This window comes from Sus scrofa, chromosome 12 (assembly GCF_000003025.6).
Source record: "Sus scrofa isolate TJ Tabasco breed Duroc chromosome 12, Sscrofa11.1, whole genome shotgun sequence".
Taxonomy (NCBI): domain Eukaryota; kingdom Metazoa; phylum Chordata; class Mammalia; order Artiodactyla; family Suidae; genus Sus; species Sus scrofa.
In genome coordinates, this window is record NC_010454.4 from 61,245,247 (window position 1) to 61,272,431 (window position 27,185).

Sequence of the window (27,185 nt, forward strand, 5' to 3'; positions counted from 1 at the left end):
CCTCCGTCCACCTGACTGCTCCCCAAACAGCACAGCCTTCTGTGACTTCGAAACCCGTTGCCCCCCAGTGCTGTCCCCACAGACGCTGGGAGCACAGGAATGCAGCTCTGAAGGGTGACAGGGACACGTGTTAGTCCTGGACGCCGCGTCCTGAGAACTCACTCGGTGCCAAGAACTTGCTCTGGGCCTGTGACTGTGCACTCTGTGCGCCGCCTGCATGCGCATCACAGCCTCCGAGGCGGGTCCTGCCTGCACACCCACTTTACAGGAGAGAAGACGGAGGCACAAAAAGTTAAGTAAATTCCCACCAAGGCTTCCTGCTGGTAAGAGGCTGAGCCGAGATTCAAGCCCAGTCTGTCTGGCTCTGGTGCCAGCCTCTCGGGTGCTTTGACAGGGTAAGGTCAGCACCCAAGAAGCAGAGAACGGCCACCAACCCGGGCTGGGGCAGTCAGGACGGCTTCCTGGAGGAGGTGACACCTCAGCGGAGCCTGAAGGAGGAAGAAGAGGAGATGACGGGGCAATGACCTGGCAGAGGGAAGGGCCCTGAGCCACACTTGCAGGCCCGAGAGCTGGTCCGCCCTGGCTGAGCCTGGGGTATGTGGGGGGGACCAGGCCCAGGGGGCAGCGAGGCTGGGGGCTCAGCACCCAGCTGGACTCCTGGATGTCAGGCCAAGTGAGCCCCCAGCTCCCGAGACGGAGCGCGCAGGCGCGGGGGGACGGGGGGGCTGATTTACATCCTCCAGGTTGGGGGGAAACCCCGGAAGTGCCGCCCGGGCGCTAATCAAATCTCAGGCTAAGAATAAGCGTCCTGAGGAAGGAGTGGCCTGGGCCGGAGCAGCGGAGGTGACGAGCGGGCCAGGAGGAGCTGCGTGAGTAGCGGGGAGGCGGGGGCGCGAGCCGGGGCTGGGTCGGGGCGCCACGGGCACCGGGGGGCTCAGGGGTGGCGGTGCTCACGTGTGGCTCAGGGGTGGCGGGCCGCCCCGGGGCCTCCTGGGCCTGCCCGCCGAGGGCCTGCAGGCTGCGGCCGCGGGGCCCGGCCTGCTTTCGGGGGCAGAGCCGCAGGGCCGGAGGTCGGCCACACCTGCAGGAACCCCCGGGCCTCCCAGCCCTCGCGGGCCCCGGGCCCAGAGGCACATCCCCAGGACGCCGTGGTGACATCCTGAGGCCGAGAGTCACGCAAGGCAGAGCATCTAACTAGCTCTCTGGCAGCCGGCAGCCGGCAGCCGGCCTCCACCTTCACACCCCCCGGGCGGCCGGACGGCTGCGAAGACAGCCACGCCTTGCATTTTTGATTTGTCAATCCCGCAGTATTTACCTCTTAAAGACAAAAACACCTTAAAAAAAACAAACCCCCAACTTTTGGGGGGAGCCATGACAATGTGTGCAAAGCACGAGTCCTCAGCGCCACCGCAGGGCCCGCGTCCAGACTTGCGACTGCCTGGCCAAGGCCCGTTCCCGCCGATTTGATGACATCAGGGCCCAGACGCGTCCCTTTGGTTGTACGTCCGAATCTAGAACGTTCCCACCCTGTCTCATTTTGTTCCCTGGCTGGTTTTTGAATGAAGAGGCCGGATCGTTTACCCTGGAGAATTTCGAGCAGGTCTTCTTTTGAAGGTTCAAACCTGGCAGCGTGGCTGGGCTGGCATCTGGCCATGTGGGCACTGCGTGCACGGCAGGTCCAGTGGCTCAGTGGCCTCCAGACCCTGAGTGGGTCTGGGGGCTCCCTCGGGCGGCCCTTGGCCCAGCCAACCCACCGTCGCCCCGGCTTCCCTGTGGCCGGGGCGGCGGCCGCTCTCTCCCTCTCGTCTCCCCAAATGACGAGAGGTCCAGGTTGGGCTCTTTCCAGTTGTCCCCAAATGACGAGAGGTCCAGGTTGGGCTCTTTCCAATTGTGTTTGGTCCCCTTTGCTTTGCTTTGCTTTCTTTTACCAGAAGGATAGTTGATTTACAATGTTGGGTTGGTTTCTGTGCCCAGCTTCATACGCACACACACCTTCTTCGTCAGATTCTGCTCCAGTCTGGTTCGTCACAGGATGTGGCATATAGTTCGCCGTGCGACACAACAGGGCCTTGCTGTTCACCTATCTTCTACATACTTGTGTGGATCTGCTCATCCCAAACTCTTAAGTCAGGTCTTCTTGCTATCTATCTGTGCCTTATTTATTGATTTATTTTGCTTTTTAGGGCTGCACAAGTGGCACATGGAAGTTCCCAGGCTAGGGGCTGAACCAGAGCTGCACCTGCCACAGCCACAGCAATGCAGGATCCAAGCTGCATCTGTGACCTCCAATGCAGCTCACGGCAACGCTGGATCCTTAACCCACGGAGCGAGGCCAGGGATTGAACCTGCATCCTCTTGAATATGAGTCAGGTTCGTTACCACTGAGTCAGGACAGGAGCCCCCTCTGGCTGTTTAAATTTGCTTTGTGAACAGTCGTCCCAGGCTGGAAGCCCAGAGAGTAGATTGCGGTAAATATAGCCGCTTTCCTCCCAGCCCTCCGCCCGCCCCGTTCCTGCCTCCCCCAGAATCAACAGCTTTGTTGAGATAATTTACATGGCCGCTCACCCGTTTACAGTAAACAATTCAGCAGTTTTAGGATATTTACAGAGCTGGGCAGCCACCACATAATCTAATTTTAGAACATTTTCATCACCCCAAAAAGAACGCTCGTCTCTCCTCGTTCCTCCCCACGCCCAGCCCTACGCTGCCACGAACTTACTTTCTGTCTCTAAAGAGTCACCTGTTTGGGACAGCTTATAAACACGGAATATGCTGTCTTACGACGGCCTTCCACCATTAGCACAACGCCTTCGAGGGTCATCCATGCAGCCTGGATGTGTTGGGACGTCATTCCTTTTTCGTGGCCCAATAACGTTCCCCATACGGAGAGGGCACATCGTCTCCTGCAGCCGGGGACCGACACTTGGGTGGCTTCTGCTTTTCGGCTGTTGTGAATGACGCCCTGGGAACATCCATGTGCACGTATTTCTTTTTAAAGATTTCTGCTCATTTTCTGTATTTTTTTGTTTTGATTGCCACATTTTATCTTTATTTTTTAAATTACCCCATACATTTTATTACATTTATAGCTGTACATCTATAAGTAATATCATATGATATTCGTCTTTCTTGGTCTCACTTACTTCACTTAGCATGATAATTTCTAGGTTCATCCATGTTGCTACAGATGGCATTATTTCACTCCTTTTAATGGCTGAGTAATACTCCACTGTGTGTATGTACCACCTCTTCTCGATCCACTCCTCTGTCGATGGGCATTTAGGTTGTGTCCGTGTCTTGGTTATTGCAAAGAGTGCTGCAGGGAACGTTGGAGTACATGTGTCTTTGCGAGTCGTGGTTTTCTCTGGGTAGATGCCCAGGAGTGGGACTGCTGGATCCAGTGGGAATTCTGTGTTTTTTTCTGAGGCATCTCCATCCTGTTTTCCAAGTGGTTGCACCAGTTTACATCCCCACCAACAGCGTAAGAGGGTTCCTTTTTCCCCACACCCTCTCTCCGGCACGTATTGTCTGTAGACTTGTGGATGATGGCCATTCTGGCTGGTGTAAGGTGGCCCCTCGTCGTGGTTTTGAGGTGCCCGTGTCAAGTATTTGGACGGACATGTTTCCATTTCTCTGGGGAGTGGAACTGCTGGGCCACATACTACTTCTGTTGCCCGGAACTGCTAATCTGCTTCCCAAAGCTGCAGCATGGTTTGCACCATCCCTGTTAACACGCGGGCTCCAGGGTCTCCAAATCCTTGCTAACACATGTTGCTGCACCTTCTTTCACTACCGCCGTCCCAGCCAGTGTCTCAGTGTGGTTTTCACTGCGTTTCCCTGACAACAAACGATACTGATCACCTTTCCATGTGCCGATGAGCCATTCGACCCATGGTTAATCTAGGTCATCCCATCCGTCTTTTCACTACTCAGTTGTAAAGATCTTTATGTTTGCCGGATACAAACCCCTTATCAGATATACGCACTGCAAATATTTCCTCCAAGTCTGAGGATTATCCTTTTGTCTTTCTTTTTTATGGCCGCACCTGTGGCACATGAAGTTCCCAGGCCAGACACTGAATCTGAGCCACAGCTGCAGCAACACCAGATGCTTTAACCCACCGTGCTGGGCCGGGGGTCCAGCCTGCGCCTCTGCAGCAACCCGAGCTGCTCTGGTCAGAGTATTAATCCACTGTGCCACGACAAGAACACCTGCATTATCTTTTTATCATCATTATTTTTTGGCCACACCTGAAGCCTGCGGAAGTTCCTGGGCCAGGGCTGAACCCACACCACAGCAGCAACCCAAGCCTCTGCAGGGACAGGGCTGGATCCTGAACCTGCAGAGCCACGCGAGAACCCCTGCCTTTTCATTTTCTTGATGGTGTTCTGGGAAATACAAAAGTTTTCAATTTTGATGACGTCCACACTCTCCATCTTCTTTTTAATCTCATGGTTCCTAGTTGGGGTCGTCTCCGCTGCGCCACGAGGAGCTCTCCTAGCTTCTTTGCAGTCACGTGCGGGCTTGGTCTCCTCGCCGAACCCCAACCATGAGCGTTCACACCTGGTTTCTTCTGCAGGCTCTCTGCTTACACTGAGGTCTACGATCCCTGTGAGCTGGTTTCTGGGTGCGCGGTGAGGTAGGGTCCAAACCACTTTTTTTTTTTTTTTTTTTTTTTGTCTTCTAGGGCCGCACCTGCAGCATGTGGAGGTTCCCAGGCGAGGGGTCAAATCGGAGCTGCAGCTGCCGGCCTCTGCCTCCGCCACAGCCACACAGGGTCTCAGTTGCGTCTGTGACCCACACGACAGCTCACGGCGTCACTGGATGGTTGAGCGAGGCCAGGGATGGAACCCACATCCTCTCGGATTCTAGTCGACTCAGCCACAGGGGAACTCGGGTCCAAATTAATTCTTTTGCACGTGGGTCTCAGCAGCATTTTTTTTTTTTTCCTGTGGAGTCCTTTTGGTGCCCTTGGGGAGAGTCAATTGATCATAAATGTTAGGCTTTTGTTTTTGACTCTACATTCTGTTCTCTTGACCCATGTCTGTATTGACGCGGCTCCCACAGGGGCTCACTCGCAGGGACTGTTTGTAGTAAGTTTTGACATTGGGAAGTGGGTTCTCTGACGTTCTCTCTCAAGAGTGTTTTACCCCCTGCGTCTCTTGCGTTTCCATGTGATGTTAGGATCAGCTTCTCGCATTTTGCAGAAAAGCCAGCTGGGAATTTAACTGAGACTGGGTTGAATCCGTGGAATAATTTCAGGACTCCTGCTGTCTTAACACGAATCAGTCTTCCATCCATGAACGTGGGATATCTTCCGACCTTTTTAGTTCTCCTTTGACCTTTTTCAGGAATGTCTTGTAGTTTTCAATGAACAAGGTTTGTACTTTTGTTCAATTTATCCCTAAGCATTTTATTTAAAGCAGGTTTTCGTTTCTTACATTTCCTTACAGCGTTTCTTTAGGCACAAACGCTTATAAATGTGTATTAGAATTTCTCCCCTTTTGCAAAGAGAAAGGGGGCTTAGAAGCCATGTTGTTGTGGACCTCGGTTTGTTTTGATTTTTGGTTACCCGCTTGATATATCCGGGCATTCTTTCCAAAGCAAAATACAAAGAGCTTCCTTATGCCTTTTTACTTTATGTTACTATTTTTAGGGCTGCACCCGGGGCATATTAGAGGTCCCCAGCCTAGGGGTCAAATCAGAGCTGCAGCTGCCGGTCTACACCACAACCACCGCAACACCAGATCCGAGCCATGACTGTGACCTACACCACAGCTCACGGCAACACCGGATCCTTAACCCACTGAGCGAGGCCAGGGATCGAACCCGCATCCTCATGGATCCTAATCGGATTCATTTCCACTGAGCCACGACGGGAACGCCTCCTTTTTCCTTTTTTACAGCTGCATAATAGTCCAGTGTATAGGAGCATATGACTTCATTGGTCAATCCCTTATTGCTGGACATTCGGGTTACTTCCGATTTTCTGCTATTACAAACACTGCTGCTGTGCACGTATCATTTTGCACTCGGAAACAGATCCCAGAGGTTAATCACTGCACGGGCAGGGAAACACATCCACAACTTTGACTCCAAACTTTGCCACCAAACGGCCTCCGCGAGGCTTCTCCCCACTTCCTCTCCTCCCAAACTGAATGGGGCCACTGTTCCCATGGCCCTGCCAAGAGGAGCTGTTACTGAGCTCCCGGATTTTTAAGTCTGTTAGGGAGAAGATGGTCTCGGCACAGCGAGAAGTTGCTTGTCTCTCAGGAAAGCGACCGGGCATCTTCAGCTGTGTGTCGCTGTCGGTGTGCTGCCTGCTCATCGCCTTTGCCCAGTTCTCTGTCAGGGGACTTGTCCTTCCTTTCTGTTTATTCTTTAGACACAAGCAGCAAAGGTTTTCGTCTCATTTTTCGTTTGTCTTTGGACTCTCCTTAAGGTGCTTCAGGCTATGCAGACGTTGTTTGGTTGTTTGGTGTTTTGGCAGAGTCTATTTTATCCGTCTCTTATGTGACAGATTCTGGATTTGGCGTCACAGTGGGAAAGGCCTTTCAGACGCGAGGGTTAGAAAGAAGTTGCTGAGCTGTGCCTTCTCTAGAAGGTTTTATAAGTGTATTCTCTGTCACACTGAAATCACTGATTGAGCTGTTCTCTTTAATCGAGGGGAAATTATTTTCTGTGCTGCGTTCTGGCCCACAGTCACTGTGTACCAAGAGTCCTCTCCTCTAAGTCTTAAAGCAAAGGCCAGGCTCTCTGCCCTTCATCCCCTTGAAGGGAGGAGATGCCGGCGGAGAGGGGGCCGCACGAAACCCAGCCATCCTCCCGGCCCAGGGCAAGAACGAGGACCGCTTTCCAGTCACCGTCCTTGCTGCAGCCCTGTCGGGGGTGTTTGGACCTGGCATGATGGCAGGTGCCCGGCTCAGGGATGGGAGGCCGACGGCTTCCCCGCAAACGTCAAATGACACAAGAAGCAACATCGCCTGGCAGAGGGTACACAGGCCGCATGGTCACCCAGGACGGCAACCTCTGACATCTGAGAGGCCAGGTGACACGACACGGACAGGGACGAGGGGCTTTGGGGTGTCATGGTGCTTGAGCCACAAACTGAGGTTCCGGGGTCAGTTCACAGGCCTGGAGGGCAAATGTGGTGACACTATCTATCACTGTTTCTGATACGATGATGAAACGGCTGTCACCAAGCGCTCATATCCTAAACCACTCAGCCCGACAGCAACTAGCAGGCGGCAGCCTAGCCGTGGGCCGGTTCCATGCCAGTCGGGTGCGTGTCCTTGAGGAAACTCCTGTCCCCATGTGCAGAAGAGGGGGACCGAGGCGGGCTGCCGGGGTCCCCCAGGTGACTGGGTGGTGACTCAGAGCTGTGCTGTCCCCCACGGGCACCGACGCGCTCACACACTGTCGCTGAACCGTGGCAAATCGGTTTTCAGAATGAGCCCGTGAGGCAGAAATGACACCGAGGAGCAAAGTCATCCCTGCCCCCTCCTTCCCGAGTCACACACGTGAGGGCGTGAGTGAGCACACGTGCAGCCCAGAACGCGGGACCCTCTGGGACCCGCAAGCCCACCAGGTGCCCAGCGACGGGCCGGCCTCTTTGCTGCCAGCTCATCCGTTTGCAGTTCCCCCGCCCCGTCCTTCCTGCCCTGCACGTCCTGCCACTGCCCTGCTCGTGGACAGGGTCTAAGGGCTGTGTCCCCTCTCACAGGCGCGTGACTGCTCCGCAGGGGACAAGACCCAGTTCCCCCCGATCCCTGCTCACGGCTGTGACGGGGTCATTTCCCTGGGGCTGAAACGCCTTGATTTTCTCAGGCATCCACCCGCAGTTCTGGGGGGACGGCCGAGCCACCTGTCGGCCACGCGGACTTTCTTATCTGGGTTCCTGGTTTCCACTGGAGACGTTTCTCCCTCCTTCCTCCTATTTTAGCTGAGACGGGGCGCCCCTGGCCTCCCTCCACCACCGCTGAGCACCTCCGCCTTCTCCTCTGGGCTGGGATGCGCCCCGCTTTCCCCGCTCCCCACCACTGAAAACCCGTTGACCGTGGAGAGCTTATTCCGGGATTCCGTCTATCCCACTGGCCCGCATGTCTGTTTTTTGTGGGGGGTTTTTGTTTTGTTTTTCCCCTCTGCTTTTTAGGGCCGCACCCACAGCATATGGAGGTTCCCAGGCTGGGGGTCAAATCGGAGCTGCCACTGAGGGCCTCCACCACAGCCACAGCAACGCCGGATCCCTGACCCACTGAGCGAGGCCAGGGATCGAACCCGTAACCCCATGGATGCTCGTTGGACTCATTTCCGCTGCACCACAACGGGAACTCCCTGTAGTAAGTTTTGCAAGCGGAACAGCTGCATCCTCCGCCTTTGCTCCTCTTCGGGATTGTCCGGATTACTCAGGAGGAAATGAATTTTGGGGGGCGGGTTAATCCATTTGTGTAGAAGAGTCATTGGGACTTGGTTAGGGATTGTACTGCATCTGTAGGTCACTTTGGGTGGCACTCACATCGTAGCAATATTAAGTCTTCAAATCCATGGACATGGGGTATCTTTTGTTCAGGTCTTCTTTAATTTCAAGGTATACGTCTTTCACCAATTTGGTTAAATTCATGCCTAAGTATTTTATTTACTTTTATGCCTTCGTAAGTGGATTTGTTTCCATACATTCCTCTTGGAATCGTTCAAGTATACACAAATGCAACTACTTTGTGTGTGCTGATTTTGTACCTGCAACTTTGCCGAACTTTAGTTATTTAGCGGTTTCTTTGTGTGGGAAATTTTTTAGAGATTTTACCTATGAGACCATGTCATCCACGAGCTTTAGCCTCTCCTCGCCGGTTCGGATGCCGTATTGCTTTTTCTTGCCCAATTACTCTGGCAAGAGCTTCCGGGACTATGTCGGATTGAAGTCGAAAAGTGAGCATTCGTGCCGTGTTACTGGGCACAGGGAGAGGCTTTCTGTGTTTCCCCACGGAGGATGACGTCAACTGTGGGCGTTTCACCTTCGGCCTTTAATCACATTGAAGGAGTTCTCGTCCATTCCTCCTTTGCTGAATGTTTTATCCTGAAAATGATTTTTCTTCATCGAGATGATTGTGTAATTTTCTTTCCTTCATTCTTTTAATGTGGTGTATTACACTGATTGATTTCCAGATGTTGAACCATCCTTGCCTTCTGGGAACGATTTCATTTGGTTATAATGTATAATCCTTGTAATGTGCTGTTGGATTAGATTGGCTAGTACTTTGTGGAGAATTTTACACATATATTCCGAGGCATGTTGGTCTGCAGTCTCCTTAAGTTGTCTTTATTAGGCTTGGATAGCAGTGCAATGCTGACCTCCGAGAATGAGTCAGGAAGTGCTCCCTCTTTAACTTTTTTGAAAGTCTGAGAAGGATTAGTTTTGATTCTTTTTTGCATGATCGATAGAATCGCCAGTGAAGCCATCTGGTCCTGGCCTTTTTGGGGGAGTTTTTTGATTACTGATTCAGTCTCCTTGTTATTGGTCTATTCGGACATTCTTTCTTCATGTATCAGTTTCTGCAGATTGACTGTTTCTAGGAATTGTCCATTTGTGTAGATTATCTAATTTGTTGGTGCACAATTTTCAATCTATAAAATATGTACTAATGCCCCACTTTCATTCCTAACTTTAGTAATTTATTTATTTTTTGTAAGTAATTTAATTTTCCTCTTTTTCTTAGTCAAACCAGGTAAGGGTTTGTCAACTTTATAAATCTATTCAAAAAACCAAATTTTGGCTGTGTTGATTTTGTTATAACTCTTCTATTCTCTCTTTTATTTACCTCCACTCTAACTTTCACGACTTCTTTTCTTCTTCTTGCTTTGAGCTTAGTTTCCTTTTCTTTCTCCAGTTCCTCACGACACAGCGGCTGTGATCTGAGAAATTCTTTTTTAGTGTATGCATTTATAGCTATAGATTTCCCTCTTAGCATTACTTTCACTATATCACATAACTTTAGGTATGTTGTGTTTTTCTTTTCACTTATTTCCAGATATTTTCTAATTTTTCTTGTGACTTCTTCTTGGGCCCATTGGCTTTTTAAGAATGTATTGTTTAATGTCCATTTATTTGTGAACTTTCCAACTTTCCTTCTGTTATGTTTCATTTCATTTTGATCATAAAAGATACTTTGAATTAATCTTTTAAAACATATTGACTTGTCTTGTGACCTAATATATGGTCTGTCCTGGAGAACGTTCCATGGATACTTGAGAAGACTGTGTAGTCTGCTGTTGCTGAGTGTGGTATGTCTGCTCTATGTTTGGTTTTAGTGTTTTTCAGGTCCTCTCTCCCTTATTGTTTTTTTCCCTGGTTCTTCTCTTCATTACTGAAAGTGGGGTATTGAAATAACCAAATATTATCATAGAACTCTTTCTCCCCTCAACTTCACTGCTTTTTGTTTGGCGTGTTCGGTGGTCAGGCAGCAGCATGATTGACTCCTTGAGCATCTCCCGTCAGTGTCCCCAGGTCTTCTCCTTTGGGGCAGGTGGCTCAGAGCAGAGGCTGCTCATCACGTGCCCAGTGCAGGACGGGGAAGGAGACGTCTTTACAAACCTGCCCGCAGCACTCCTTAGGTATGGCTGTAGGGGGAGTGGACCCCACTGCCACCCTCAGCTGTGTGGATGAGAACCCTCAGCCTCCTGCCTGGGTGGGCAAGAGGCCATGGCTTGCTGGGGTCAAGTCTTCTTTATGTAAAGTGCACTGCTTCGCCCTCCCATCTGCTGCTCAGAGGTACCTGGTGCCTCCGGTTCCAGAAACTTCCCGGGTTCTATGACTCAATTCTGCCTCCCTCCCCATGAGCATCGATGTCATGCTCTTCAACGGACACCAGTCACCCCAGGCCACCTGCCTCTATCTCCAAGTGCTGTGGACATCTGTGCCCTCCCACAGAAACCTCATTCATTCTATCTTTGAGGACAACTATCTTTTCCTGTCCTTTTAGTCTGGTTTCAAGAGGGAAGGAAGACAAACGCACGTGCTTAAGCTGCTGTGTCAAGTGGGAGCTGCTGGTCTTTGCTCAATTCATTCTTTCTTTCTTTCTTTCTTTTCTTTTTTTTTTTTTTTTTTTTTTGGTCTTTTTAGGGCTGTGCCTGTGGCATATGCAAGTTTCTGGGTTAGGGTTAAATAGGAGCTACAGCTGCAGGCCTACACCACAGCCACAGCAACGTGGGATCCGAGCCACATCTGTGACCTACACCACAGCTCACAGCAGTGCCAGATCCTTAACCCACTGAGTAGGGCCAGGGATCGAACCTGCATTTTCCTGGATACTAGTTGGGTCCGTTACCACTGTGTCACAATGGGAACTCCAGTACTTTCATTAAAGAAGAAACACATAGGAGTTCCCGTTGTGGCTCAGGCATCAAGAACCCAACATAGTGGATGTGGATTCAACCCCTAGCCTGGCTCAGTGGGTCCAGCATTGCAATGGCTGTGGTGTTGCACCTCTGATTTGACCCTTAGCCCAGGAACTTCCATCTGCTGCAGGTGAGGCCATAAAAGGAAAAAGAAAAAAAAAAAAAAGAAGAAGAAGAAGAAACACGTGTTCCACAGGTGTTCTGATAAAAAGTAGCTCCTGAGAGAGAGCTGTGCCCGTGGCCCTCACCCTCCCTGCCTCTCTGCCCCACAGGGCCAGCGGACAGGGTGGCCATGGATCCCTGCCCCGAAGAGCAGTACTGGGACCCCCGGCTGACCGCCTGCCTCCACTGCAGATCCATCTGCAGCCATCAGGTTCCGCGCACGTGTGCAGCCTTCTGCAGTGAGTCCTGGGGCCTGAGCCTGGGTGGAACTGGCCCTGCTGCCCCTGCTGCCCCTGCCCCTGGGCCCGAGGAGGGGCGGAGGGAGGCGGACAGCGTGGCACCCTCCGCCCTCGCCCTCTTGCTCTCCTTGCTGCTTCCTGCTCCCAGCCTCAGGGCCTTTGCACGGGGACTGCATTTTCCCACGTCCCCCGGGCTCCTCCGACGCACGCTTCAGGTCTTCTCCGACAGCGTCCTCCTTGGTCCTTCTCTGTTCACACTTTCTTCAGAAATTTTGTCACAGAACGTATCAGCCAGACAGTGGACAGCATAATCAACCTGTCTAACCAGCAGAAGACAACTCTGCCCTTGTGGTCCCAAACCAGTTTTTTGCTTATGCGGGGTTTTTTTTTTTCACTGCCAAAACTCTCATTTTATTTTTGCATTCTTTGCTCTTTTGTCTTTTTTTAGGGCCGCACCCTCGGCATATGGAGTTTCCCGAGCTAGGGGCCCAATCGGTGTCAGCCTACACCACAGCTCACAGCAACACCAGATCCTTAACCCACTGAGTGAGGCCAGGGATCGAACCCGCAACCTCATGGTTCCTAGTGAGATTCATTTCCGCTGCGCCATGATGGGAACTCTATTTTTGCATTCTTATGAACAAATGCTTAAGTATTTTAAAGCAAATCCACGAACTCCTATCATTTTACTTTTAAGTAGTTGATCATGAATCCCTAACATACAAGGGTCTTTAAAATACAACCTCAGTACTTATCACCCTCAGCAAGAATTCCTTAATATCCTCTGTACTCAGGCCACATCCGGTTCTGTCGTGAAGTGTATTTGCTTTTGCTGTTCTTTTCACAGCTTCGTCTTTGCCTGATGGAACTCGGCACACTGTGTGTTAGGTTCTTGCCTGTGTGGCTGCTGGGTGTCTGTCTCACCAGCATACTGTGAACTCCTGTCCTTTCTCAGGCCTGGCACAGTGCCTGACACAGAGTAAGGGCTTCCTAAACCCTGGCTGCGTGGGGCTCGGAGAAACTGGGTAACTCGCCCAAGATGACCCAGCACACGAGTGGCAGAGTTGGGATTTGCACACTGACTCAGACTCCAAAGCTGTGGCTGTGAGCCTCCCTAGGAGGTAGAACACCCCTCATGTCGACTCCCAAGCCCCCGAAAAGAGACAGGCCCTCCCAGGAGGTTATCACCTAATGGCCAAAAGGTGCAGTGCCACACGACGTCACAGTTGGGAGACACCAGCTTCGGCTGGGGGCTGGGAAGTGCCCCGAGACGCACTGCTATCAAGTCTGTGGGCACAGACGCTAGATGCGGGAGGGCACCCTGGAGGGACCCGCGTGGACAGAGGCGCGGTGCAGGCAATCTCGACGGGGAGCAGCGAGGCCCAGCGGGGAGCTCGCGAGGCCGGGCGGGGGGGACTGTCACCTGCAAAGGCCACACGGGGGTCCGAAACCAGGGACAGGCCTGCCCTCAAGCCGATTACCTCTCACGAGTGTCGGGTCAGGGAGACCCGGGGCCGGGCTGGGGGAGGGGAGGGCACTGGTCCCCTCAGGGCCCCGCGTCTCCCCTGAGGCCCCAGCTCCAGTCTTCCGCGACGGTCGTTACTCTGAAAAGGATGTGAGAATGTGTGTGTTTGGTTCAAAAAGAAGCAGAAGTGGGAGTTCCCACTGTGGCTCAGTGCAAATGAACCTGACTGGCATCCATGAGGATGCGGGTTCGATCCCTGGCCTCGCTCAGGGGGTTAAGGATCCCGCGTGGCTGTGGCTGTGGCTGTAGTTCCGATTAGACCCCTGGCCTGGGAACCTGCACATGCCAGGGGTATGGCCCTGAAAAGACAAAAAACAAACAAAAAAAGAAGCCAAAGTGTACATTCTACTCAAAGCTTGAGCATGACTGACTGTGTGGCAGGCACCGTACGGGTCACTTCAAGTCCTCCTCACAGCCCCGAGTCTCCGTCAGCCTGTCATCAGCCCTCCCGGGAAAGAGGCGGCCAGGACACGGCGACGCCAAGCCCCCACGCGAGGTGGCCCGCCAGGGCTTCCCCAAGCCCGCGTGGCTTCAGGCTCTGGGTTCTCGGCCTCTGCCTCGCACCGCCTCCAAAATGCACCCTTAGGACCTGCATGTGAGATGCATTTTGATATGAGCAGAAGCTTATTAAAGACACATGCTGTCAACGTGGAAATTTCTGTTACGCCTGCGAAGCCGCTCTCGAGCAAGTGTGCTCAGCTTATGCGCCTTGGCACTGGTACCTGTTTGTACTCCTGCAACTCTCATTTATTATTAAGACAGGAAAAACACTTTTTTTTCTTTTTTTTTTGGTCTTTTGTCTTTTTAGGGCCACACCCGCAGCATACGGAGGTTCCCAGGCTAGGGGTCCAATCGGAGCTACAGCTGCTGGCCTCCACCACAGCCACAGCAATGCTGGGTCCTTAACCCACTGAGCAAGGCCAAGGATCGAACCCGCATCCTCATGGATACTAGTTGGGTTCGTTAACCACTGAGCCATGATGCCAACTCCAGAAAAAACATTTTTTTTTTTTGGTCTTTTTTGCCTTTTCTAGGGCCACTCCCGTGGCACATGGAGGTTCCCAGGCTAGGGGTCAAATTGGAGCTGTAGCCGCCAGCCTACGCCAGAGCCACAGCAACTCGCTCTCTGAACCGCATCTGTGACCTACACCACAGCTCACGGCAACGCCGGATCCTCAACCCACTGAGCGAGGGCAGGGATCGAACCCGCAACCTCATGGCTCCTAGGTGGGTTCGTTAACCACTGCACCACGACGGGAGCTCCCAGAAAACCACTCTTTTTTTTTTTTTTTTTTTTTTTGTCTTTTGTCTTTTTTTGTTGTTGTTGTTGTTGTTGCTATTTCTTGGGCCGCTCCCACGGCATATGGAGGTTCCCAGGCTAGGGGTTGCATCGGAGCTGTAGCCACCGGCCTACACCAGAGCCACAGCAACGCGGGATCCGAGCCGCATCTGCAACCTACACCACAGCTCACGACAACGCCGGATCGTTAACCCACTGAGCGAGGGCAGGGACCAAACCCACAACCTCATGGTTCCTAGTCGGATTCGTTAACCACTGCGCCACGACGGGAGCTCCCAGAAAACCACTCTTACTTTGAGTCTTCCCACCTTCCTTCCAGCGCCTGCCCCAGCTTCCTCTCCATTCCTCATGTTTACATGAAACAAGTTTCTCCTTCATGACACTCAAAAAGTCCACATAAAGAAACCATGAGACAACAAAGTAACCTGGACATCAGCTTTAAAAGATAACTAAAAAGTCCTTACGTGGTTAGAACTAAGAAATACACTTTCAAGCAATATATATGTCAAAGGAGAAATAATAATGAAAAACACAAACATTTTAAATTACATATAGAAAAAATACTACATACCAAAATGTGTGTGATGCAGCTAAAACAGGACTTAGTGGACAATGTATAGTCTCACCCTCGCATATTGGAAAAGGACTTGGATTATTCTGGGATTGCTTTTGGAGAACTGGACTAGGATTTTTTTTCCTGGCACCAGTGGCATGTCGAAGTTCTTGGGACAGGGAATTGAATCTGAGCTGCAGGCGATACCTCTGCCGCAGTTTTGGCAATGCAGGATCCTTAACTCACTGCACTCAGCCGGGGATTGAAACTGCACCTCTGCAGTGACCTGAGACACTGCAGTTGGAGCCTTAACTCGATGTGCCACGGTGAGAACTCCCTAGGACATTTTTATTTTTAAACTGTGATACCCTTTGAGGCCAGACCTACAGTTGCAGCAAGTGTGGGTCACCCCGCAGCATCACACATCTGTCTTCCAGAGTCATTCAGCTGCCGCAAGGAGCAGGGCAGGTACTATGACCAGCTACTGAGGGACTGTATCAGCTGTGCCTCCGTTTGCGGACGTCACCCCAGGCAGTGCGCATTCTTCTGCGAGAGCAAGGTCAGGAGCCAAGGGAGCCTCCCACCGGAGGTCAGGAGACAGCGGACCGGAGAGGCCTCGACCAGGGCAGACAGCCTGGGCAGGCACCAGGGGTCAGAGCACAGAGGATCGGATGCGGGTCCAGGTAAGCCACCTGAGGTCGGCCGGTGTGGAGTCCAAGGGTCAGAATGGGTGGGAAGCAGGCACCCGGCCTCGGCAGGGAGGCCCTGCCAGGCGGCAAGGCCAGTGCAGGCAAGGGACCAGACGCTGGCTGGGGTCGGGTGGGGGGAATGGGAGGTCATCACAGGAGAGGAAACACCAGGCAAAGCCCACAGACGTCTGCGGGCAAGGAGGAAGCAGGAGAGGGAGAAAGACCCGCCAGGTGGGAGCCTTGCACCGGAGGACGAACGCGTTCCTGAAACAAAGGGGAGCAAGTGGCCCGCACAGGCGACCTGTGAGCAAGACTCGCTTCCAGTGACAGGGGGTGGACTTCCTACGGACGAGGAGGAACAGGTCACCAAAAAGCTCACGGTGGGGGGCAGCCAACTTGGACTTGGAGGGGCCTCCACGAAGCACGAGCGTTGGCCTTGACCTGAAAACGCCTCGGCTCAGCTGCTCCGCTCTATGGCGCCAGAAGGGGCGTGTGGCTGAGGACCCGCAGCCCCTGGGGAGGGTGGCCACGCGGCTCCTGGCCTGGCGGGGCGGCTGGTTCCCTCCTGCACGTGACCTTCCTCGTGGCATCGTTTTCATGAGGCCAGGCCCTGCGTGTCCCCGGAACGGAGGGGCCCGGCCTGGCCCCTCATGGTCAGACTGCCACCCTTTGCTCTGCTCTCCCGTCAGGGAGCGGCTGCCACGTAGCAAACAGCCCCAGGTCCAGGGGCTGTTACTGCTCACCGGTATGGGTCTGGCTGGAGGGAGCCGAGCTCTGCATGTCTCGCACTCTCCTCCTGGGGCCAGAGGGCTGGCGGGAGCGTCAGAGGCAGACGCGCAGCCTCTGGACCCTTGGCAGGAGGAGAGCGAAGCCTCCCTGTGGGAGGAACTGCCAACGCACAGGCAGGAGGCGTGGATGTGGGGCAGACGATCAGAACCAGGCCGGACCCTCCCCGTGCCCTGGCTCTCCTGTCAGTTTGCCCCGTCGTGGGGCGGAGGGGCCTCAGTACCAAAACACGGGGGAGTGGGGACCCCAGGCCCTCGTGAGGGGCTCCTTCCTGCCAGGGGTTGGGCACGGGGAAGGGAGCAGCCGCCCCGGAGCAGTGGGTGCCCGGGCAGAAAGGGGGGTGGGCCCCTTGCGGGAAGAAGCAGGGGACCAGCTGGAGGGGCCTGGGGAGGGGACAGACAGCAGAAGTCAGACAAACGATGCCACGAGGAAGGTCACGTGCAGGAGGGAACCAGACAAACGCCCCATCTGCCTGGCGTTTTCCTGGAGGCTGGGGGCAGCGTCGGAAGGAAGGCCGTAACTGGGATGCCCTAAGAGAGCGCCCCCGTCACGCTGGGAGACAGGTGGTGGGTGGCACAACCCCTCAAGGGGCTGTTTCTGGAAGAACAGAGGGGACAGGTGACAAGGACGGGACTGAGGGCAAGGGAACCGATCCGTTCAGATTGGCAGGATGAAAAGGCCTCAGCCCCATGGGCCCCACGGCACCGGGGGCCCAGCACCCTGCCAGGAACAATGTTCTGAGGTGTCTCAAACAAAGCCACAGGGTTAGAAGAACCAGCGACACGGAGATACCGTCAAAACGGTACCTCAAAATAGTAAACCAAATGAAATACTAAATCTAAGTATTACCAAAACGGCACAGCCTGCGACATGAGAACAAATCTAGGTGCTTCTCTACAGAAGTGTTTCGATAACCAGACGGTGTGGCGGGGGCCGTGCTGGCGGCCCGAGGCCTGTGGGCGGGGGACTCCCTGTGGACAGGGGCGGCTACCGCTCGGACGCCGGGCCACGGCCTCCCTGACGTGGGAGCAAAGGCCAAATTCAGTGAACGTAAGACCGGCTTTTTCTTTTTTTTTTTTTTTGTCTTTTTGCCATTTCCTGGGCTGCTCCGGCGGCACATGGAGGTTCCCAGGCTAGGGGTCGAATCGGAGCTGTAGCCACCGGCCTATGCCAGAGCCACAGCAACACGGGATCCGAGCTGTGTCCACACCACAGCTCACGGCAACGCTGGATCATTAACCCACTGAGCAAGGCCAGGGATCGAACCCACAGCCTCACGGTTCCTAGTCGGATTCGTCAACCACTGAGCCACGACGGGAACTCTAAGACTGGCTTTTTTTATCGAAGCCCACGGGGCCCCCAGACCCTACGTGTGGGCCCTGGTTCCCAAGTTCAGAGCTCTGGGTGGCGTGACGAGGGCCCCCTCAGCCTCTGGGTGACCGGAAGGACTCTGGGTGACTCTGTGCTACCCGGCCCCCACCAGGACAGTCCCGGCAGTGCCCAGCTCCAGGGCCTCGCTGGGCGGGGAGGGTGCACGCGGGTCCTCTCCTGGGGGGGGCACACCAGCTTCCCGCGGCTGCCGTGTCGCCGCGCCACCACTGGGGCTTGAACACAGACCTCCTCTCAGCCTGGAGGCCGGACGTGTCCGGCCCCAGGGCACACGTCCCTGGCTCTAGGGAAGGGTCCCCTGATCCTTCCCAGTTCCGCAGCCACAGCCCCCCCACACCTCTGCCTGTCCCCACGGGGCTTCCCTGCGTGTGTCTGCTAAGGACACTTGTCTCTGAATCAGGGCTACCCTTCCCCAGGCCGAGCCCATCTCAAGACCCTAACTGGATCACACCTGCCAAGACTCCTTTTCCCCAGACGCAGGTCCCATGTCCTTTCGTGGGAGGGCCGTGTCCATGAAGGCTGGGGTGGACGTGGCGGGAGGGGCACGCGGCTCCCTCCCCGGAATGAGCGCAGGGGGTCATCTCTGGAGCATCCCCCCCCCGCCACATGTCACAGTGGAGGCTGCCCCGGCCCCCCACCCAGGGCTGAAGCCTGGTGTCCTCAGTGACCCCGCTTGATAAGAGGCTGGGGGCAGGAGCCAGAGAGGAGAGGGGTAGCTGTCCGGGAAATCGGGGCTGGGGAGGGAGCCGGGGAGGGGGCTGGAACGGGAGCCACGTCCCCCTTCCCTCCCATTCCCAGCAGCAGGACTGGGGGCCCCAGGCCCTGATCGGGGGAGGGGGGCATTCTGGAAACAGCTCCTCGCCTATTCTGGCCCAGATGTGTCTCCCAGGATGATGGCGGCCAGGTGTCCCCCCAACACACACACGGAGGAGACTCAGGTGTGTGGGCATCGCCCCAGTTCCCAAGCAGGCAGGTTGCCAGCAGGCCGTGGTGGCTGCAGGGCCCAGGCTCCAATCACGTCCCGCCCTCGGCTACACTGGCTGAAACAAGGCCCCTCTGGACGGTCACAGCGCTGCTTCCCATCCCAAGCCCATCCCAAGCGCAAGCCCAGGCCCAGGCAGCCACTGCTGAGAAATCCTCTTTCTAGGTGACTCCTGGCTCTAAGAAACAGTAAAACTAAACAAACCAAATGGAAAAGCCACTTCGAAGTGAACAGTGCTGCCCCCAGGTGGCGGTGCTTGGAACTGCACCTGCAGGCTTGGTTTTCCAACAGGACGGAGGTCAGAAGTCACATCCTTTCTGAACAAGAGCCCCCAGGTCACTGGGGTGAGCAGACGGTGAGGGGCCAGCTGAGGCTGCCCTGTCCTGAGGCCCAGGTGACCGAGGGCTGGCAGAAGGCAGTGTCCAAGCCTGCAGATCTCCACGACTCAATGACAGAGCAAAGCAGTCAGAGGTGGTGGGGACTGCGTCCTGCAGCCTGCAAGCCGCTGGGACTCCCTGACCCCCTCCTCCCATCTGGCCGGCCTCTACCTCAGCCTCAGCAGTGCAGCGGTGGGCAGGCCCTGCTGCTTCCCCAGCCGGAGCGGACGACACGCACAGGTGGCGGCAGACGACGGAGAGGGCACTGGACAAGACTTTGGAGACACGGCACCAGCTGGGCTTGCTGGCTCACCCGGACTCTGACCTGCGCAGGTTCCACACCAGCCGCACTGCAGCACCACCTCGCCCTTCCTGTCCACCTCCTGCCTCTCGGGTCCGGCCCATCTCAAGCCCGACATGCCGTGCGTTCCCAGCCGTGGACACCCCCCCACACGCAGCTGGTCCCCGGCTTTGGTTACACACGAAGCTCCTGCAAACGCCTGTGTCCACGTCGGGTGGGCTGGGGTGTCCCCTAACGTGGAAGTGGGGGATCAACAGGAAGCTGGAAAGTGCATGCCCCAGGAGGCCCTCAGGGGAGGCCACCCACCAAGGAGGGGCCTGTTTCTCCAGCCTCCTGACACAGGCAGAAAGTGATACCTTTTGCAGTTTTAACAGCCTTTTGCCTCTGGGTCCAGAGGCTTTATAAAGCATGTGCCAGGGGCAGGTGGCCAGGCAGGCACTAGTTCATTTCCCTCAGGAAGCCCCAAATCACAGGTCTGCCCTCCACCCTCCACCCTCCGGAGCAGGTCCCAGCTTTGGTTGTCTAGCACAGCCACTAAAAGCCACTGAGAACTCGGTGGCCTGCAGACAAGCCTCCGCATCTTCCCGGCTGTGGGCTGCGGGGCTCAGAGCCAACACTGGGCTGGCCAGGCCTCACTTCTCCCCCAGGTCAGGGCGGCGGCCCTGCCAGCTGCACTTCTCATGTGGTGGCTGAGGGCACCTGGGAGGGCGGAAGCCACGCCAGGCCACCTCAGGGTGCAGCCCAGGCGAGCCAGGCCTGATCGAAGGGCAGGACTCGGGGACCACCTCTGAACACTTGTCGCCAATCCTGAGTTATCTGGGTGTCAGAAATTGCACTGAAAACATCGGCTGAAAGACGCACGATCTTTCTTCTTGCGCTGACCCCGAGGTTCGCTGCAGACTTAGCAGCATTCTGGCCGCGGGGAGCTCCGGCGCTGACGTGAAGGCTGCCTGCCTCTCCCTGATGGCCCAGGATGATGCTTTAATTTTACTCTGGAGATGATCAGGGCAGGGGAGCAGGTGAAGGACCTGGGCATTGGGAAATCCAGCTATCGAGGGCCCTGCGACCGTTCCCTGGGTCGTCTCACCTTAGGGCCTCCGCCTCAGATCTGCAGAGCCGGGTTCCGTGTGCTCCCCACCCCCGACCTGGGGGCTTGGCTTCCCCTGCCCCGTGGCCTCTCAGAGACCTGGACCAAGGACACAAACACCAGCATCCCACGCCCGGGGTGCTGACGTCAGCCCACTTTTGTCACTTTACAAAACGGACTCTAAGGAGCACACGGGAGAGACAGCAGCCACCAGCCTTGTCACCTCTGTGTGGCCAGCCCGGAGCCCTGGCCTGGAGTCCATCAGACTTATCCGTTTACTGCTCTGCCTTTGGGACCACGGGAACTTCATAGCTCAGTTGTGTCATCTGCAAGATGGGCTATAAAACGGTGGAACCACCGTGGCAAAGAGTCTACAGTTTCCTCAAAGAATTCGACACAGAGGTGCCACATGACCCAGCGATTCCACCCCCAGGTGCATGGCCACAGGAACCTGTGCACGAACGCTCACAGCATGAAGCAGGCGGAAACACCCACAGGCCCCTTGTGAACGAACAGAGCAAGGAAGCATCCTTCAGTCCTGCACCCACAGGGATGAGCCTGGGGAACGAGCAGAGTGGGAGGGGCCGAGCCCAAGGAAGGCCCCGTGTCACGTGACTCCACAGATGCCAAGTGTCCAGAACAGGCAGCCACAGGGACCAGGCACGCGGCTGTGGCTGGGGGCGGGGAGTCAGGGGGGACACGCCCAGGCGGTAGTGACAGCACACAGCCACACATCCCCTTTAAGTGGCGTGTTTGAGGGCGTGCGATTGTATCTCAATTTCTAAACGGAGGCGATGGATCCCCCTTTGCAGCATCGGGAGGGGTATCGAGACCCTGCAGCAGTGTTGGCACAGCCTGAGGGCGCAGCGGGCGGCCAGGAGCATGTCACGCTCCCTTACATTGGCTTGGGCTCAGCAGTCCTTGCCCGGCCTGGGGGTGGGGGGTGGATCTCAAGGGACCATGTCACGCTAGCAGGCTCTGGCAGCCACACCAGAGGCTCAGGGCCCTGAGGTGGGGACACGCACCCACCCCAGGGGCCCCCCGCTTACACCTGCAACACACTGTGACCCCGTCAGGAGACAGAGACACCCTCCCCGGACACCTGTTCACCTCTGCTGCTGCCCCAACTACGCCCCCCAGCGAGGGAGGCGGCGCAAAGTCCCCTCTGGGTCTGAGGTCACACTAGCAGGCTGGGGCAGGGCCGGGAGAACAAGCACACCGGCAGGCCTCAGGGCGGGGAAGGCCCCCAGTGGTCTGGGCCCAGTTCTCCAAGGGACACGGTAGCGTCTCGTGGTCTGCCTAGGGCCTGAGGAGGAGAGAGCCCACAGACCAAGGGGTTGCGGGCGGGCGGGACAGGAAGCTTCAGAGGAGGCCCCTGCTGACCTCGGGCCTCCTGCTGTCTTGCAGCCTCCGCAGGGCTGAGGCTGAGCGCCGACCAGCTGGCCCTGGTCTACAGCACGCTGGGTCTCTGCCTCTGCGCCGTCATCTGCTGCTTCCTCCTGGCCGTGGCCTGCTTCTTCAAGAGGAGGCAGGGCCAGTTCTCCTGCCGGCCGCCCCCCGGGCCATGCCGCATCCAGGCCAAGTCCTCCAAGGGTGAGCATGCACGGGGCCCCGTCCTCGCTTTCAAGGGGAGAACCGTGACCGGCTCTTCCCCAGCGAGCTGGGGGCACGTCCTGCCTTGCTGAAGCCAGCTCAAAATCAAGGCGAGCAGAGAGAGCAGGCACCGGGGGAAGGGGGCGGGCCTGCAGGGCAAACAGCCGAGGAGGTGGGGCCCTGGAGCGGGCAGAAGCGCCCGGCCGTGGCCAGGGTGACTGGGGGGCGGGCCGGAAGGGTGCCGGTGGAGGCCAACGCCCTCCCCCCTGTGCAGATCACTGGATGGCAGCGGGCAGCGCGGCTGGGGGGCCGCCGGAGCCGGTGGAGACTTGCAGCTTCTGCTTCCCCGAGCGCAGGGCGCCCACCCAGGAGAGCGCAGGCGCGCCCGCCTCACCCGGGCCCGAGCACGCGGGGAGGTGGGCGCGCTGCGGCCCGAGCGCAGCCGGACAGCCCTGCGTGCGCGCCCCCGACGGCGAGACGGCGGGCTTCGAGGTCATGCGCACGCCTGCCCAGGAAGGAGGCCCCCCCACGTGAACCTGGCGGAACGGTGAGCGGAGCTGGGGAAAAAGCGAGGAGAGAATTGGAGGGGGCGGACAGGGGCGAGAAGGGGAGCGAGGAGGAGGGACGGGGTGGGGGGCACGGGGGGAAGGGCCGGGGCCAGGCCTTGACCCGGGTCTCCCTGCAGGTCCACCATCACCCCCCCACACCCCTGCTGTCCGGGCGCCACACCTGCTGGACACGGCGAACCCTTCTGAAGAAATAAAACCGCCCTCGCTGCCCAGTCCCGTCTCCCCGTGATCACTGCGCGGTCGGGCCCCCCACCCCCCGCTCGAGGGCTGGGTCTCTCCAGGCAGGTGGCCTCTGTGGCGTCCGAGGTGGCAGGTGCGCTGCCGCTTCCGTGTAAGAGGACAAAGCTGCCGGCCTCCTGCGCCTCCTCAGGGAGGCGTGACAGCTGCTGTGCGCGCGCGCGGGCACGGGGTGCTGGTCCCTGTGTGCGGAAGGCTGGCCGAGGGTGCAGAGGAAGGGCGGGCAGGCTGCGCCCGCCGCCAGGCTGCCGCGTCCCCAGACCACCGCAGGAGCGCGCTCACTTAGACACGAACCTGCACGCTTCTTTAAATAATCTTTTCTTCCTTTGTTTTAAGGGCCGCCCCGCGGCATATGGAGGTTCCCAGGCTAGGGGGCTAATCGGAGCTGTAGCCGCAGGGCTACACCACTGCCAAGCCACAGCCACATCCAGGCCGAAGCTGCGGCCTGCTCCACAGCTCAGGGCGACGCTGGATCCTTAAACCACTGAGCGGGGAGGCCACCCTGCGTCTGCACGGGTTCTGGCCAGACGGGTTTCCTCTGAGCCGTGTCAGGTACTCCAGTCATCGTTTTAACTTACCTTTGCTTCTAGACCCCCTCTCACCTCCTGCTGAATTGCACGCATTCTGACTGATGGCGCTGGTGACATCCAAGCATTCCTACGTTCCCAACGCCACGTATTCGATGTACACACATCCCCGTTAGCACTGAAACCTCCATTTTAGCAGCATTTAAACCTGAAACCGCATGACTCCGAGAGGCACTTGCACAGAGAGATAGAGGCAGGGTCATGCACATCACCAGCCACCTCCCGAAACGGCCTGGCACACGGACACACATCCAAGGCTCACACAGCACACTTTGGCTGGTGTGGACAGGAAGGCTGATGCTCGTCTTCGAGCCACCCGTGGGCTAAGAGGCCCTGCCCGCTTCCAGGGCTGCCGTTTGGAGCACCTCACACCAGCAGCTCCACCGGCAGACACCGTGCTGTCTGAGGCTGGAGCCCACGGAGGTGTCCTCGGGCCGGTCCTGCGGAGGCCGAGGCAGGAGGAGCCGGGGCCCTGCGGGCGGTCTTGCTGTGACTCCTCTCATCCGCTTCCCTCCGTGCAGCTGTCGCTGCATCCAAGTCCCCCCTTTTCATAAGCACCCCATTCTCACAGGACCACGGCTGTACGTCTCCGAAGAGGGTCGTGCGGGTGGCAGCCAGGGTTAGGAGGCCACCTTCCAGGGGACACGCTCAGGCCAGGACACGTGCCTCCCCAGGTCACCCCTGCTTCAGCTCTGTCTGAAGGCAAGTTGGCTTCTAACAAGTTCCTGCCCAAGACAAGTCAGCCCAATGTGGGAAATGGGGACATTTCAGTGCAGTGTCGCCTGTACAGCACTGACTCTCAACCCTGTACCTGCCGGCAACGCAACAGCACACTTCCGAGCTGCCCACATGCGCCAGACGTGAAAGCCCGTCCAGGGAGTGGGGAGCCCCTCTCCCTCTGCAGTTCTCGAATTCTGCTCATCTGAACCCAAGGGGCTCTGGGGATGCTTCTGGGGCTGGAGGGGGCAGGGTACGGCTGCCGAAAACACAGGGAAACGAATGCCATACTATGGCTTTTGACAGACAGAATAACCTTGCTTTTTGTCAGTTTTTCAATTGGTCTTTTGTACATTTACATGGGTTTCGGACCGGGGTTCCTTGCTGGAAAGAAAATCTGAAAACTCTGCATACCATCAATTTTATCTGCGTTCTGTGTTCTGCTTTGACGTCCGAGATACACCCTGATTCCCAACACCTGCTGCACCTCAAGCGGAGCTCCGGGGCTCCCCCAGCCCCCACGGGGCTCCCCAGTGCCCCCTGTGCCCTCCCGCCACCTGGCCCCTGCCGGACTCAGCAAGCTCTTCTGCAAAGGACCAGATGGCAGACTCTGCTGGGACTACCCGACGGCCACCTGGCTGTGTCCACGCAGCCAGAGCCAAGGGGAAACCTGAGGAGGCCGAGCCCCCAGGACCCAGCATGGGCCCCACTCCCGCCTGGCCGCCCTGCTCAGTGGCAAGAGCGTGCGTGACCTGAAACATTGGGTTGTTGGGGCGGCGATGGGATACGGATTTGACACATGCCCACACAACCGCTCCCTCTGGAGGGAGCCCCCGGCACACCTCTGTCAGGTTCTGAGAGCTACTCTGCGGGGCACGCGTGACACGGCATCGACAACCACCAGCCGCGTCACACCCTTGGCCTCACCCCCAAGTCTACGCCCTCTGACGGGGATCTGAGCACCCCCGTCCTTTTTGTGCCTCCTTCTGTGGCTTCGAAAGGCTGTTCGCCACACACACCTTCGCGTCATCCCAGCAACCTCATCCAGCAGTGTCATGTCGTGTGTCTGGTGGTGACGCCCAGACCACACCTGGTGCTGGTTTTGCTCTTAAGTGTTCTGCACCTCCTGATGCACTTGCTATTCTGCTTTAGACACTCAAGTTATCTTTCAGAGTGATTACAACTAAGACAGGAGTTCCCCTGTGGTGTAGCAGGGTTGAGGAGCTGGCACTGTCACTGCGTCAGAGCTTCCACCTTCCGTGAGCACAACCAAATGTGCAAATGAAAAAACCTAAACGATGCCTTTCAAATCCACTTCACGCCTAGAAATCCTCATTTTCCGTGTGGCTTTGCCTCCTTCCCGTGGTAGAGTCTGCAGGTGGTGAATACTGTTCCTTTGCCCTGAACGTCTCTCTCTCACTTTTGAGGGATTTTGCGGGTGTGCAGATTCTGAGCTGCCAGTGTTTCCCTCCCAGTATTTCGGAGACGCAGCCCCACTCTCAGGCTCAGTTTTTGACAAGACAGATGCTCTCCTTCCTATCTTCACTCTTTTCCCTTCATCTCACTTTATTAGCAGTTTGAATGTGATGTGTCTAGGAGTCTCTTGCTGTGAGTACATTTGCTTTGTCATCTACCCTGCTCGGGGTTCTCTGAGATGTTCGGATCTGTAGGTTGACTTTTTTTTTTTTTTTCCCCCCTCCGCCACACCTGCAGCAAGTGGAAGTTTCCGGGCCAGGGATCGAACTTGAGCCACAGCAGCCACCACCGCAGTGACAACTGGTCTTTAACTCTGCTTTGCCGAAAGGAAACTCCCTTAAAACTGTTGGCTGTCACCTGTCCAACTGTTTGATGTTGTCCCACAGCTAAGGTGCCCTTTTTTTTTTTTTTTTTTTGTCTTTTGTCTTTTTTTGTTGTTGTTGTTGTTGCTATTTCTTGGGCCGCTCCCGCGGCATATGGAGGTTCCCAGGCTAGGGGTCGAATCTGAGCTGTAGCCACCGGCCTACGCCAGAGCCACAGCAACGCGGGATCCGAGCCGCGTCTGCAAGCTACACTACAGCTCACGGCAACGCTGGATTGTTAACCCACTGAGCAAGGGCATGGACCGAACCCGAAACCTCATGGTTCCTAGTTGGATTCGTTAACCACTGCACCACGACGGGAACTCCAGCCCTTTTCTTTTGATCCCAGCAGGGACCCAAGGGGATGCCGGCACTGCCCTTCCAAGCACATCAAATCCATCTTCCCCCGTAGGCGCCCCCACCCCCACCCACAGACATGCGACCACACAACCCAAGTGTTGTGCCGCCGACCTGGGGGGCCCGCGGCTGGGTGTGCACAGCAGTGGACACGGCTTGGCCAAAGGTGCAGCTGGAGCAGGTGGCTCACTCTTCCAGAGACACACCGGCTGTTCGGCCCCTCAAGCATCCTTGGGACCAGGTGCCAAGGACAACCCCACAGGACGGGGACGATGGGATGTCTCTGCTGCGTGAAGGAGTGTCTGGTCACCCACCTTGTCTGAACTGAGATTGAGCCAAAAGCGCTGACTGACGCCGACTTAGGGGGAGAGACCAACGGCTCTGCCAGATGGTGAAGGGTTTGGAAGGAACAGGTGTGAAAGACCAGACAGAAGACCTGGATGGGAAGGGACCTCTCAGAGCAGGCAGACTCTGCTCACCAGCAGCCCTTCAGGGGACACCTGCC

General features: G+C 56.3%; 1 protein-coding gene across 1 annotated transcript; it reads left to right on the forward strand.

Annotated features, from left to right (window-relative positions):
- Positions 730 to 24,908, forward strand: TNFRSF13B (TNF receptor superfamily member 13B). Its single transcript, XM_021068044.1, has 6 exons — positions 730 to 869; positions 11,665 to 11,793; positions 15,609 to 15,854; positions 22,190 to 22,375; positions 22,650 to 22,922; positions 23,061 to 24,908. Exons 2-5 carry the CDS (start codon positions 11,685 to 11,687, stop codon positions 22,907 to 22,909), a joined length of 801 nt encoding a protein of 266 aa, XP_020923703.1. The 5' UTR covers positions 730 to 869; positions 11,665 to 11,684; the 3' UTR covers positions 22,910 to 22,922; positions 23,061 to 24,908.

Excerpts from the sequence above, each read along its gene's own strand:
- TNFRSF13B (XM_021068044.1), top strand. The coding sequence starts at position 11,685 with ATGGATCCCTGCCCCGAAGAGCAGTACTGGGACCCCCGGCTGACCGCC. Across the intron at positions 11,794-15,608 it reads CACGTGTGCAGCCTTCTGCA|AGTCATTCAGCTGCCGCAAG; the intron begins GTGAGTCCTGGG and ends TCTGTCTTCCAG. Across the intron at positions 15,855-22,189 it reads AGGATCGGATGCGGGTCCAG|CCTCCGCAGGGCTGAGGCTG; the intron begins GTAAGCCACCTG and ends GCTGTCTTGCAG.